The sequence below is a fragment of the Pyxicephalus adspersus genome, chromosome 5 (genome assembly GCF_032062135.1).
Source record: "Pyxicephalus adspersus chromosome 5, UCB_Pads_2.0, whole genome shotgun sequence".
NCBI lineage: Eukaryota > Metazoa > Chordata > Amphibia > Anura > Pyxicephalidae > Pyxicephalus > Pyxicephalus adspersus.
Window position 1 is genome coordinate 17,819,744 of NC_092862.1, and position 14,901 is coordinate 17,834,644.

Genomic DNA, 14,901 nt, shown 5'->3' on the forward strand with positions numbered 1-14,901 from the left:
CATCCGAGGATGAGAGCTGCCGAGAGCTGGGCGGGGTATTCAAATCAGCCGGGCGGAGCAACCGGCTAAAAACCTCTGGGGAGAACTATGAGATATATAAGAGTTCTAGCAAAGTTGTGGCTTGACACATACCTAGTCTGAGCTTGCTTCTCAGTTTTACATATACATTATTTGTAACTTTGTGCATATTTTAATTTTGTGTTTTGACAGAACCCGGATCCAGATGTAGACAAGCCTCCTTGTAATGCTCAGGAGCTGGAAGAATGTGATGTTTCAATTGAAGACTGTGCAACGCTATGCAGATTTGATGGCGGCAGTTTAAAGGCCACTCATGTGGTACGTTGCACCCTACAACTACACTACAACTGTTTTTAATTCCATATGTTTCTCACATATATACACATTAGGTATTTTCTTCTTGCAGGGTCTGTTGACTAACCCTGGCTTCCCCATGGGTGATGATAGGCTTGCATATGGGGGAGACCAACTGTCAGTGTCTTTGGCAATTCTGCTGTGCTAAAAGGTAGAAAAGTTTTCCTGCTCTGGTTTGTTACAGCGGAGCCTTCCTTTTCCCTTAGCGTCAGCAATATTATTACATGGAAAATAATTTTAAATTGCTCCCCCACCCCTGCCAACACTATTTTTGCAGTGGAGCATAGTAAATGTTACGGCTGGTGTTTCTAGGCCAAGTAAATCACTTCTTACAGAGGTGCCAGGGTAAAGTAGGGTAAAGGTGTATTTTTGCAGTCTTATGAGACATGACTGGTCTGATGGTCCTCTGCAGTGATTTTGTTAAAAAAAAACTTTAGTTCCTCACATTTTTATGCAATCTTTTTTGTTCAGCCCACTGAATTTATGCTGAAAGTCTGCAGTTCAACTGCATCTGAGTTATTTCATTTAAAATTAATTGTGGTAATGTACAGAACCAAAATTAGAAAAAAGTTGTCTCTGTCCAAATATTTATGGACCTAACTGTATATTTTGTATATTTTTCATACTTTGTATTTTGCACTCCCTATACTGCAAGCAAAACTGTGCAACCTAGGACAATATGATAGGTGTCATAAAATGCTGCCTAAAAACTCACTGTGCTAAAAATCTTTTTATCCCATAAACTGTGTGTTGTATGAACCTGAAATGTACCATTATAGCTGATGGTAAAGTACATTTCGGCCCCCTAGCCCTAATAAGTTTTCATGTATGGGGTCACAATTTGAAAACACGATAACAAAAGAGGGATCTCTTCTGACTCAGCCCCCGGAGTCCCGGAGTACCAGGGTGTAGATTTGTAGTATTAGGGTTGGTTCACATTTGCGGATTTTGCAAATAGTTTTAAGTAGTTTAACCATCAAAAACTGCTTTCAACAATACAAATACCTAACATTGGATTAAGTGGTTTATTTTTTTTTTTTTTAAATAGTTGGTAGAAGCCCGTAGCATTACCGCATATTTTTATATTATTTGCAAAATGCAAGGTTGGTTTGCCACTCCATCTAACACTATAGACTTGATTTGGATCTCTTTGAACCTTTGTGACCGCTTTGCAAGAATTGTTGAGTCATATTTCAAGTGGTGTTTAAAAAAACACTGCTTTGGTTGGCTTTTGCAGCTACTTGCAAATGCCTGGAGATATTTTATACTGTTAATATGAACTAAGCCTAAATGATTTCACTTCCTTGATTACTCTATTAGACTCTTTACATAACATGGGATACTAGGAAGTTGGGTTACAATAAAGGGGCACTGTTGACACAGTTATAAGGGGTTACTGGATACCTATGGCGCAAACAACTGAGAACACTGATTTTTTTGTCCTGCCCACTTTTTGTATAAATGCCTGTGCGGTGGGAATCCCTAAAGTGAAAAGTCAAGATGTCAAGCAGACAACCTTTATTGACTTTGAATATCTGAAATGGTGCATAGGTTTATGTTGTCAGTATTGCTCTTCATAGGACAGGAAGATAAAGAAAGAAAGTAGATTATATTCCAAATCTTCCTTGGTTTGCCTGATTGTAATAAAGTGACCTTACGCATTTTTCATTTGACTATATGCAATCTCCACATCTTTTAGCTTCTTCCTTATATTAATATCTAAACCTGATATATAGCAGATGATGATTTTCTATGGCTAGAAAGTTTCCTTTTACATTATATTGTCTAATTCAAGACAATGTTCCTTGTCATCATTATTTAAAGTTATCTATTCTAGAACTGTGTATTTTGGAAAAATAATATTGTTTAAAAAGTTTACTTTGTTCTTCTTTAATATTGGCAATATTTTCTGCAGCTTCTGTGTTAAAAATAGAACTCCAGAGAAGATTTCTTTGACATACCAAGATCTACAAAAGTTCAACTTGGTGAATTGTTAGTGATACTTTGTGCATATTTTTAATTCCCAAGCTTTACCTTTACTAATGCATAAATTGTGGGTTTATATATCTCTTAAAGTGAACCTCTTCATGCTGTCATCCTGCTTAGACCTGACACATTCCCTATCTAGCACTATAGTCTTGAATTGGATCTCATTGAACATTCTCCTACCAGCCAAGCCAAGGCTGTCATGCACTTTCAATGGATTGCAGCTTCTGTAATTAGGCATAAAAGTCAAAATTTCAACTAATTTTACAAACTGAATACTCATTCTAAGTCCCATCTTGTAGGAATTGCAAACCCCCCCCCGTATAATGATTATAACTAGTTCAATGTTGTATGAAGTTTGTGTGTTCACCCCAAATGCGAGGTTAGTTTTGTTATTTTGTATGTGTGTTAAGCAAGGGAGTGTGTTTCTGTGGATGGGAGTTATGTGAAATATTTTCTACCCATCCCCACATGGTCCTATTTTTTTTTAATCAACCTGTCTGAACCTCAGGGGTGGGGATGGTTCCAAAATTCTCTGATGTTGTAACTATTGTACCTTTTTATAAATAGCGCCAACATACTGTGCAGTGCTGTACATTAAATAGAGTGGAAGATGACAAACCTGCATACTGAACAAGTATAAACAAAAATACAGGAGAAGAGGACAGAAAAGCCAGAAACTTTTGAATAAATTAATGTTTTATTTTTTTTTCTATGAATTATGTACATGATATTGATTGAATGCCATAAAAGTCCCGAGGACTATCTGACTATCCTGTCTGCACCTAAATTTATATATGAAAGTTTTTGATAATGTACTTGCACATTATAGCAAAGCCTACCTAAAATAAATATTACTGTTAACATGTCCCTGTAACACAATCTATATTTATTACATAACATTTATCTACACTTACCGTAAGTAGAAAACCATGCATTTAGATTGTTTCTTGCCCTGGAACTTGTCTCCAAAAAGTAGAAAATCCTAAACTGCTCTAGTAGTGAAATCATTATTATTACATTTCTACCTAAAAGTTTTAGGTTGTTCTCTGCTTCAGGCAACTCTTGTGCTTGCTGATTTATATTTGTATTTACAGTAAGAAAAAGTTTTTTTTTGAAGAACAAGATATAAAAATGCCACAAATATAAAGTACTCTGCTCTGTCTGAGTAAGAGAAAAAAATTAAACTATAGGAAAAACATATTGTAGAAATGGGCATGTGGGCGTCAGAACTAGACTATGGAGAAATGGAAGAAGGTAGCCTGATCTGATAAATCACATTTTCTCCTAGATCATACAGACATCTGGCTGGCAAAGCAAAATAAGCAGGATGCACCATGGGGAGGTGGAGGCAGTGAAAACTACTAGATCTGCTGCTAACATTTTGGTGCCAGATAGCACAAGACACCATCAGCGGTCCTGTGGAATCCCTCACCTCAACAGGTCATTGTTTGCATGTTGACCGTCTCAATCTACATATTAAAATCCTGTTGTGCAATCTCCTTTTAGATTTATCCCAATGATGTGGCCCACCTAAAAACCTTTATTTCACATCTAGTCAGGTTGACCATTTAGTTGGGACTCAATGAGCTTTTATATTCAGATTACAACATGTGGTAAGCTTTAAACAATACTTAACTCTCTAGAACCCCCTTCTTTGGGAGGCTTCTACCTTTAACAAGCCCTTAACACTCACTTTTTCAAATTTACCTACCCATCTTCTTCTGTCTCTTATTCCATCAATAATTGGCCACCATTGCATACCACTCCAGTTGTATACTACCCCCCCCTATATCTCTTAGATTATATTCTCTATTGAGCAGTGTCATCTTCTCCTTCTGTATTTTTGTTTATACTTGTTCAGTATGAAGGTTTGTCATCTTCCACTATTTTTTGTACAGCACTGCACAGTATGTTGGCGCTATATATAAAAAAGGTATTACAACATCAGGGAAGCCTGTGCACTACATGATTGTTTGTAAACCAAAACATTATATGCGGAAAGCTATCAACAAGCAGATATTGCCTGCCATTTGACAAGCAGTAGGACATCTCTCTGCCCTTAAACAAATATCTATCTGCTGGGATCTGTTCAACTTTCTGATTCAGCCAATCAATACAAAAGGTAGATAATAAAATAAATGTCACATTTTCCCTTTAGTAAAAGGAATGCTGTAGCTGCAAATAGATTTTCCAGTCAATCACAAAGTCATGCCAGCACCTTCCATTGCTGACAATCTAGAGTGCTATCACCTCTGTAGAGACCAGTTGTAGCAATGTGTACTCATAACCTATACAATGATCAGGTCATGCATGATCAGTACAGGAAATCCCATTCTAAATGATTCATTGCCACAATAGCATTTTCAAGGTCTGCTTTGCTTTGTGTATACTGTTCTGTGTTCAATATTTATGTTCATCCTCTGTGGGCAAATCAGTGGGAATCTTCTGCTTTGAAGTTTCTCAGACTGGCTCAGCTCATAAAAATAGAAAGTACAATTCTCCTCTGCTTAGAATATACTGTATAATGTATATGCAAAAGGCTTTGCAAATGCATTCATCTTCAGTTGTCTAGCAGATCTTTTGACAGTCTGGAGGTGACGAGGGTAGAGAGTACAAAAGAGAAAGATGTACAGCTCACAGTCAAGCCTACGTTCCTTCAAATGTGTTTCAGATTCAGCTCTTTCTTGAATAAAAATGTATTGCAATTGAAGTCCACTTTTCTCACCCTATAAATCATTTTAGGATTATTAATGCTGCTCCAGCCATGATGGTGTCAAAATAAAGTAAAAATTATATTACTTTTTTTATTTATTTTTTTTGGCATTTTTTATACAGTTTTTTCTTTTTTTTCTTCTTAATCTCTTTACTACTGATCTTTTGCGACCCATACTTCTGCCATGAACCCCAGTGTAGGTGGCTGCACATTATTACTCCTCATAGGGGTAACAATGGACTATCCGTGCACAATGAGCATTGACATGACCACCTATTGTTTTCACCATGTATATATAACAGGATGACAATGTAAACCTTTTCTACACACAGATACAAAGTGTTCTCACCCTACAACAAGTAGTGCTTGAACAAGAACCTTCATTTTAAGGTTAGGTATTATTTTCATGAAAGCTGCAAATATAAAATGACGTTTGAAATGACATTACCACATGACAGCCTTTATGAAATGTTAGTAGATGGGGTTACAGAAACGTGTCATTTTGTAAAGCCAAAACTGTTCATTATAATTTAAAAACTGGCACCTCAGAGCTCCTATATACCTTTATACATATATGCTTTTGAGATGTATACAAAGTTTTGGTGCAGGGTGCAGTATGTAGTTTCAAGCATTGGGCTTGATTTATTAGAGCTCTCCAAGGCAAGGCAAGGCTTTAGGAAATCCATTCCAGGTTTGCTGGATCACCCAGCTTCACTGATGAGAGTGTATTCTCTCCATCCTTGGAGAGCTCTAATAAATCAGGCCCATTAGGAGAAGTCAATGTAGAAACACTGTGACTTTGTCACACAATGCTATAGGAAGCTTCAGCAATCTAGTAGCAGGTGCCTTGCGGGATACGGTATTGAGCAGTAGTCTTTATTGTTGACCTGTCTCAAAAGATAAATAGATATAGGATAGTATATGTATATAGGATGTTTGTTGTGCCATCATGCATATAAACTCTTGTGCATTTTAAAAATGCTTTGGACAGCCCTCACAAAGAAAACCTACATTTCTTTACCTCTGTTTTGATCTTTGAAAATGAATTCCTCCACAATGCCTATAGTTACAGAGGTGAAGGTGGGTTTGTTTAAAGTAATTTTACTGCTTGTTTAGAATGTGTTTTAAGAGTATACATTTTTTGGGCTCAGGTTCACATTTACAGGTCAACTAAAGTGAGTTGAGTGACAAATCTAAATGTTTTATATCTGTAGAGGACTCCAGGGGTGGCACATTACCTGGCTAGTTTAGGTCCTGTCTCACCTAAGTCCAGGAAATTGTTAAGAACTGAAAATGCATAGGCAGTATCTGTACATTGGAAAGTGAAGGATATATTAGCAGTCAGTGTAATACACAGCTTACTGAACGACACTGAAAACTAAAATATGTTTGGCTGGGTTTGGGATTGCCCATGGCTGATCCCAATCTCAAAATGTAATTCCCTGTGCCACTAACTTCAGCTCTTTCTGACCAGAACAAGTATGCAGATTAGAAAAGCAGTGTAATTTCAGAAGTCCTTATATGTATACTCGTTCCTGTAAGTGAATGAAACTATTGCAGGCAGAAGTTCACTGTGTAGCCTGGCAAAAAACATTTTAGCAGTTGCAGCCTCCACGTTTTCCTCTTCATAGAGTTTCTTCAAAAAGCCATCACATTTGTATCCAGAATATTTGCATTACACGTTTTTTAGTTTAGATTTTTTTTTAACCTTTTTCCTCCTTGATATACCTTTCTACACTTTGCTACATCAAACCTCCTTTTATACACCATTTTCATAAACTAAATTTCTGCTGTGCCTAAGGAGAAATCGAGCTGTCAAAGGAATCATCTATAGATAGAGCTTCGCTGTACTTCTTTTCATCACCACTATCTTTGACAATTAATATTTAATTTGAAAAATGACACGCAGAATGACACTTAAAAAGAACACGGGCAATGCAATTTATTCTGTAATTCTCAAGTGGACTTTCCTGGTTTTGAGAAGCTTAAAAATGTAGGGTTCTTGTCTTTTGGAGAAAGTGCTTCTGTTACATGCCAAAGTGACCGCCAGCGAGCCGCTGATCTTGTGCTGTATTACATAACAAGGAAAATACTTTGTAGCAATGTTTGCTAGTATTTGCTGATGGACTCAAATGTATTTATAATTGACTAAAAATGGCTGCATTTAAAACCAGTACTAAAGTTAATATGGATTTTATTACATCATTATTTGCATTCTGAAATGCTAGAGTGCAAGTACTTGAGTTTGACCTAGTATCTTTGCCTGTATAGCAGAACCAGGGTGTGTTGCAAGGCAATGATCCAAATAATTTATGTCTAACCGGGAACAGGCATATAGCAGAAAAAAAGTCTGAGATGGGCCAAAGGCACTTTGACTCAGAGCAGGGGAGTTAAATGATGTTGATGATCAGAGTGAGGACATCTAGTTCTAGAAATAGTACTGAAGGGATTGTAGGCAACTATTGCAGAATAAGCTGGTTTTGTAATTTGTTTTATGAACGAACTATTTGTTACATTTGTTAGCTTTTGCAGAGATATTGATCCCTCCGCAATCAGATTCCATTTGGTTGAACTCCATTCTGGATTTATTTTTCTTTCTGGTGTGGAGGAACTAGCAGGCACCATCATCTTCTTCCTTCTCTATTGGGATTTCCCTGTTACCCAACAGGCGTGAGATCAGATATACATTTCCTCCTGAAAAATCTAAAAAAAAGAAAAAAAAGTGCCAATTCCACTGCACATGCCTGAGATCGGCATTTTTTTTTACATTGCGGGGAAAGCTCAGGCATTGAGATTGTGCATGTGTAAAAGGAGCACCAAAACCTGCTGGGATACATGACATACAGTGGCAGTAAAGAAAGAAGCGGAGGCGGTCCTACCCTTCTAACTAGGCAGCAGGGTGGCTCGGAGGTTAGCACTCTCTCCTTTGCAGCGCTAGGTCCCAGGTTCAAATCTGGGCCAGGACACTATTTGTATGATGTTTGCATGTTCTCCCCGTGTCTGTATATTCTCTCCGTGTCTGTGTGGGTTTCCTCCAGGTACTCTGGTTTCCTCCACATTCCAATAACATAAAGAAAGGTTAATTGGCTTCTCCCCAAAATTGACCTTAGACTGTGTTAAAGACATATGACTGAGGTAGGGACATTAGATTGTGAGCCCCTTCGATGGACAGTTAGTGACATGACTATAGACTTTGTAAAGCGCTGCGTAAAATTATGGCGCTATATAAATACTGTGTGATAATAATAACAACTTAAAACAAAAGTTTTTTGTTTTTTTTAAAAAAGGACACCTGATTGTTGCTGATCTTCTTCAGCCTATATGCAGCAGGGCAGAATATCCACCTTTTTATGTTAAAAATGTCATGATAGGTCCCCTTTAAGCTGCATTCACATGAGTATCGGAAAAAGGATTCATTGGGAAACTAGTATGTTCCAGGGCTAAAAAATAAATAGATCTACTATATAAATATAAAACTAAAAAAATGACATATATTTTAAATTTAAAATAGTACCAAAAACTGCAAACATCAAATATTTTAGGGCTTTAGCTCAATTTTCTTCTAATTTCTTTTATGTTTAAAATGTACAGGGGCCCAAAAAAGTAAAAACAAAATTACCTAAACAAAAGAACTCAAGGCTGTAAGAAGGATGTGTTTGTAATGTGAAGCATCGCCTGTCTCTTTATATTTTGTGTGATGATATAAAGAAAGACTTTTATTTGCAGACAAGAAGTCCTTGGTGGCGACTAGTTTAGACTGTGCTGACTGCTGTCAAACCTCTTGGTGCCTGGTGGACAGACAGTCACAGCACATGAAATGCATTCAGTGTGTAGACGTCAGAGCATTGGGGTCCATAAACATTATTTTATGGGCGGAAGGTTTAGTAGTGCTGAAAAGATAATGCTGTTTGGTTACGTGGTCACCTTAAAAAGAGTGTTGCTTCTACCGTAGATATACTTTATAGGTGTTTATTAATTTAGGTTCTACTTTTCTTACTGTGTGTTTTATTTACTATCTGTGTTCATGGAACTTTTGTGTTTTTGTTTTAGGTAAACCTGGGCAGCAACCAGTTTTTGTTTTCTTCCGTATCAAACCCAGAGTTGATGCCTTGTTTCTCCTTAAGGCACGATGTGGATGCCTTGCTGTGGCAACCGCGTTTGGCATCCGATGATAATTTATGGGAGCATGCTTCGACATTCAATGCTCTTGGTAAGCAGCTAATGGTGCTATATGTACAATTTTTACTATATTTTGACAGTTGATCTTTTACCACAATTTTCTTATATATATAAAGGGTTATAACCTTTCTATATCTATGTATGTCTTTACCACTACAGTGGAAGTCTTACCTAAACAGAAAGTCTCCCACAGAGGCCAAGGAGCAATACAAGCAGTTTTAGCAGAGTATGGATGACTAACAACCTTTGTCAGATTTGTTTTGCTTGTTGTGTATAATGGTGATCCATACAATTAATTCATCCAATGATAATCCATCAGACAGTACATCAATATTTAAGAGAATCTCACTCTCTTGTATTTGCTCCCCGTGACTCTTCTATATTAAGGCCCCACCTTGCTCCTGGCCTGACTGGTGCTATATAAACTTAATATTACCCACGTATGCCCATGTGAATAAGACGACACCAGGCTAGCTTCATCAGTCTGGAGGACTTCTTGGCTCTACCAGCACACAGACTTTTCACATCCTTCTATATGTATGTATGTATATGTGTGTGGGTGTTTGTGTGTTTATAACATTATGTAGTTTACAGCTTTACATAACATCTGGTGTTGCTTTATCACATTTTCTGTTTACAAACGTATATTGTGATTTTGTGGTTGCTTTAAGCAGATGTCAGCGGTAGCAGATCTACATTTATCATTCTGTCACAGAATCTGATCAATAAGTCAGTTATTCCAGTTGTTTTCCATTTGTGCCATTTGTAACATACACATTTCACCATATACTGCCCTAAATCTGTTGCCTCATTTTCAACTATTGTCTGAAATCTGCAAATGAGAAAGTGTTTACGATGGTGTGAAAAAAAGATTGGTTTTGTGAGGCGCGTTAGATGAGTGGACTGCTGTGCGGAGAACCTATAGCAGAATCATACCGCTCTCTAACGAGGACCACCACCCGTAAGTGAGCTCCACTAATGGTCATCGAGTCCTAAAAGAAGTTTTATTTGTTGCTGCTGCAATTAAGTCATTTTAGGATATTATTTAGTTTCTATGACAACAAAACCCTAACAGAAATACATTTTCCTGAGCAAAAAGATAAATGAATACAAATATTAATATTGATGTAATAGCTTGGTCTTTATAGCTATTCATTCTGATCCAATCCTATCATTTTGTAGATGGGCAGCACTGATTAATTGTGTATAGATGTGTTATTTAAACCTGAAAAGCACAAAATGTTCTGTCAATAAATATTGGTTGACAACCCAGAAAAGAGATTGCTGAAATGTTTTGAGGTCACATAAACATATTTGTGCTGTTTGGAAGAAATTAAATGCAGCCATATTGGTTAAACAAGTTATATTTTGTTTTATTTATTCTCAATGCCCCTTAAATTAGGACTGTACTTATTAAAAAATTGTTATTACAACCAAGGACAATCATTTATATTGGATTGCTTTTACTACTGGTTGATGTTCCTATGGTAATGGTTTAGTGGTATTGAAAGGTAATGGTCATTCTTGTTTAGTACAGAAAAAAACTGAAGACCCAGAGAAAATGGTGGGAGACCATATAGAGGTTTTTTTTTTGCTCAACAGTATAAAGCCAGCTAGATTTGGGGTTGCCAAAGGGATAAATGAACATCAATAAATATTGATACGGCAATGAGAATGATTATCAATAAATCTATATCAGTGTTCCGTGGAACCCTTGGGTTCTTCTAGAGCAGGGGTCGGCAAACTTTTTTGGCCACTATGGCCATTTCAGGGGTGGGCAGGAGCACACTAGGCTGGACTCTAAGTCCCGCTCTAATGGCTCTGCCCACCACCAGGGAACCCCCCCGAAGTGAAATCCCTCTTCTCCGTAGAGGGATTTCCCTTCAGGGAGCTTTCCCTATTTACCGTGGCGGTGGAAGTATTAACGCCGGCCATGGTAAAAAGAGGAGCAACAGCAAGGAGGCGGCTCCGGCAGTTCCTAACACCCCCTGGTAGATCCGGCCGGCATTAGGCCGGATCGGCCAGGGGGCAATAGGCCGGAACGAACTACCAGTTAGGCCGTATCTGGCCTAAAGGCCAGAGTTTGCCCTCTGCTGTTCTAGAGGATGCTAGGGGTTCCTTGAGCAATGAGCAATTTGTACCTCCCAGATCAGTTTAACTGACACTGCTTTTTTGACATTCTCCCTTCTGACCCACATGCTAATACATTGTGAGCTGTGGATATAGTAATTATAGCAATTATAGTAATTATAGTAATTATAGGGGTTCCCTGAATCTAAAAATTATTTCAAAGGTTCCTCCATGTTATAAAGGTTGAGAAAGCTGATCTAGACTTTATGGTGGTGAAGTAGAGGAAATCATAAATAGGAACTTCAGTCTGTTAAAGGTAATTAGAAGTTCAAAAGTATTAATGTAAAAATGTATTTATTATGTTAAAATATATTTATTAATAAAAGTGGAAACATGCTGTGAGAATCCTCCTGTATGTGTAAGCAATGGATTATCTATATTGTACAGTTCAGGTAAGCAGTGTGAACTTTATCATTTAGCATAGTTGCAGTGCTTCCTGACAAGAATTAACAGATTCCTAACCAATTGATTGTTTTTTTTTTTTTTTTATTTTTTTTTTTATTTTCAGGTTATGTTCAGGCATCAAAGCGAGACAAGAAATTTTTCACTTGTGCTCCGAATTGCTCATATGCCGCCCTCTGTGAATGCGTGCGCAGAATCTTTATCTACCGCCAGCCCTCTCCAGTGGCCACTGAATTGTACAACAGAAAAGAGGGGCGCCGCGTAGGACAAGTCGCTAAGCAGCAGGTAGCCAGTCTGGAGACCAACCATCCTATCTTAGGCTTTCAGGCTTCCAACGAACACCTGTTTGTTCTAACCACAAATAAATTGTTTGTAATAAGAGTAAACAATAGCAGTTAATTATCCATCTCCCCATACCTTTCATCTCCATTCACCGCCATCCAAATTCCTCCTACAGAAGCTTATGAAGTCTATCATCTATGCTGGAGCATGGTTCAATTTTTTTAATGGTTTCTACTTATGAATCAATAAAATATTTAAATCCATCTCCATGTGCCCATAGTAAATTGCTGTACATTTTCTGTATTTTCTTTTCATAGAAACTTCTCCCTAGGTTTCTTTCTAATGCAGCAAGAATAATTGTCTTATTTGTGCTATAGAGCTCTGTGTAATACATAACACTGTATTGCTCATTGTGGAAGATACTTCTGAATCAAAGTTTTTCCCTGTAGTACTTACAGTCTGAAGGATTTTCTATAAAGGCCACTGTAAAACTTGGCACATTCCTATACTAGTAAGATGGGGTGATTTAAAAATTGTGAAGTTCTATTATATTTTGTGTGTTTATACACACCCACATACATAAATATTGCTAGTTTTCTTGGTAAAAAGTTTACCTCTACAAATAATTTTGTACTCCAGGTTAAAAAACAAAACAATCCTGTGCATATAGTTATTACAGCCTATGTGATTAATGCCTATGTGTTTTAGTAAAGCAGAAGTCCAGCTAAAAGTAATAAAATCAAAATGAAGAGCCCAATAAAGTGTAACTAAACCCATATGACTCCCCTATCTGCGTTCCATTACAAGGTGCCGTCATCTTCCTTTCTTCTTTTCCTAGAGACAATGCCGGGATTACATAACAAAACTAGCTCTCATATCAGTAATCACCTTTGATTCAAAGATCCTGCCAACATTATTTTTTTTTTTGCCGGTAGACATCCAGGTCATCCTGGACCTGCCCCAGTCTGTGACTGGACAGTGAAAAGATAAATTGGAATCATCTGTGTGTTTTGGTGCAACACGCTCCCAAGAAGGCTCAAATATTTTTTTTTTTTATACATTATAATGCAAAACACATTAAAGCTGAACTAAACCCATAATTGTTCATCTATCCCTGTTCCTTCGCAGGGCCTCCCCATCTTCACTTCCGGAAGGGGATTTTTGTCATCGTTTTCATTGGCTATGCAGGGATGACGTAACTCCTGCACAGGAGTCTGGGAGTTTATTCACAACCGGCGCACACAGGGCAATCCGGGAATGCTGGGTTTCCTGACAACTAATACTAAGCTGTGCAGAACAGCAACATTTGACAACTGAGCGGCGATCAGGCACATAAGAGCAGTTAATGTAGAATGGACATCATATGTTCCTTTCTGCGATAACCACCTGCCTGAATCTCAGTTGTTCAAAGTTAGGCTTTAGTTCTACTTTAATGTGTGGCATACTGTAGTAGTATAAAGGACCTCTTCACCTCACTGCATTTTGTTTCTAATCTAATAATCCTGGAATGCATCTGCTTCCAATGCCGCTACTCCCTCTCTAGCTGACTCTAACACACATAAAGCCTGATCTAATGGAAAATGCCAGTTTCTGATTAGTGTTTAACAACACTAGTGTCTGTAAACACTTACAACGACTCTTTTAGGCTGCACACATGTCAGATAATCATTGCCCAAGATAAACAGTTGTGTTATATAAAAGTATAACAAGTGTACAGTAGTTGCACAACAAAGTTCCACCACGGCCATTATTTATGTCAAAGAAGTAGAGCACAGTGGGGTGCTCACTCGTCCTCTCCCCTCCCCCCTCTTCCTAGAACAGAATTAATGCAGTGTGCAGAGCTTGTGCATTCGTCTCATCATTTGTCACCGAAAAAGATCATGAAAAATCATTTCTAGCAACAAAAATCAGTGAGTGTTCATAGCCTTAGATGGTCTGTGAAATTTTTTTGTGGGTAAATACACAAAACTTAGATTAAGATAAAGCTAAAGATGTAATATCTGACTTCACCACAACAGTATTTACTTTATACCATAGCTATAGCCTAGTGGCCTTCGTTTTTTGTTCAAAGTTGCTTATTAAACATTCAATTTCCATCATCCAATTAGCATGGCAACTTCTTCAAGAATCTTAATGAAGTTCTGCTAATTGTTTCCTGCTTTTAGTTTCTAATATCCAATATGACATTCACTGCTTCCTTACCTACATGGTAAACCCCTTCCCAACCAGGCCAATTTCTTACTTTTTGACAGTGCAACTCTTTAACTTAACATATCTCATTCATTTTTTACAGTGAACAAAGAAATGTACTATTGATTTATCATGATAGATGGTGCATTCCTTTGTAAGCATTTAAATTGTCAAGAACAATACTCTCATCAGGTTACTACCTGGGAGCCCAATCAACAACACTGATTTACAAGGCTCTCCCTCACATGTACCAGAAAATGGAGACACACAAGGCAATAAAGCTAATCTAAAGGTTTATTGCTGCACATACTACATATATAATACAAGTAGTAATAATAATTAGTAGCAGTTAATCAAACATCAATGACCCATGATCAATCAGAACAGCGGAATGAACTGTTCTAACATTGTTCTAATAAATTGTAGACCATGGCTTCCCTTTGTTAACTTCACAATGAACAATAAATGAATCAATACATCACCAGATTTTGCACAATTCGCATCCCACTTCTGCTGGGGAGTCTGTTCACGGTCCGGACTGAGGAGTAGTACCTGGGACTACACGGTATCCAGATGACACGTCCACCTCTGGAATGAGACTGCCATTGCCCAGGTGATCATCTCCTCTTTTATGCCGTGCTGAG

General features: G+C 37.6%; 1 protein-coding gene across 1 annotated transcript in view; it reads left to right on the forward strand.

Annotated features, from left to right (window-relative positions):
- The window catches only part of NUDCD1 (NudC domain containing 1), a gene marked incomplete in the record, with an annotated part of 83,980 nt that extends 71,650 nt beyond the window's left edge, over positions 1-12,330 (forward strand). The window contains 3 exon segments of the mRNA XM_072410735.1: positions 211-336; positions 9,125-9,284; positions 11,892-12,330. Of these exon segments, the coding sequence (XP_072266836.1) occupies positions 211-336; positions 9,125-9,284; positions 11,892-12,184 (579 nt within the window).
- Positions 12,331-14,901: the final 2,571 nt, after the last annotated feature.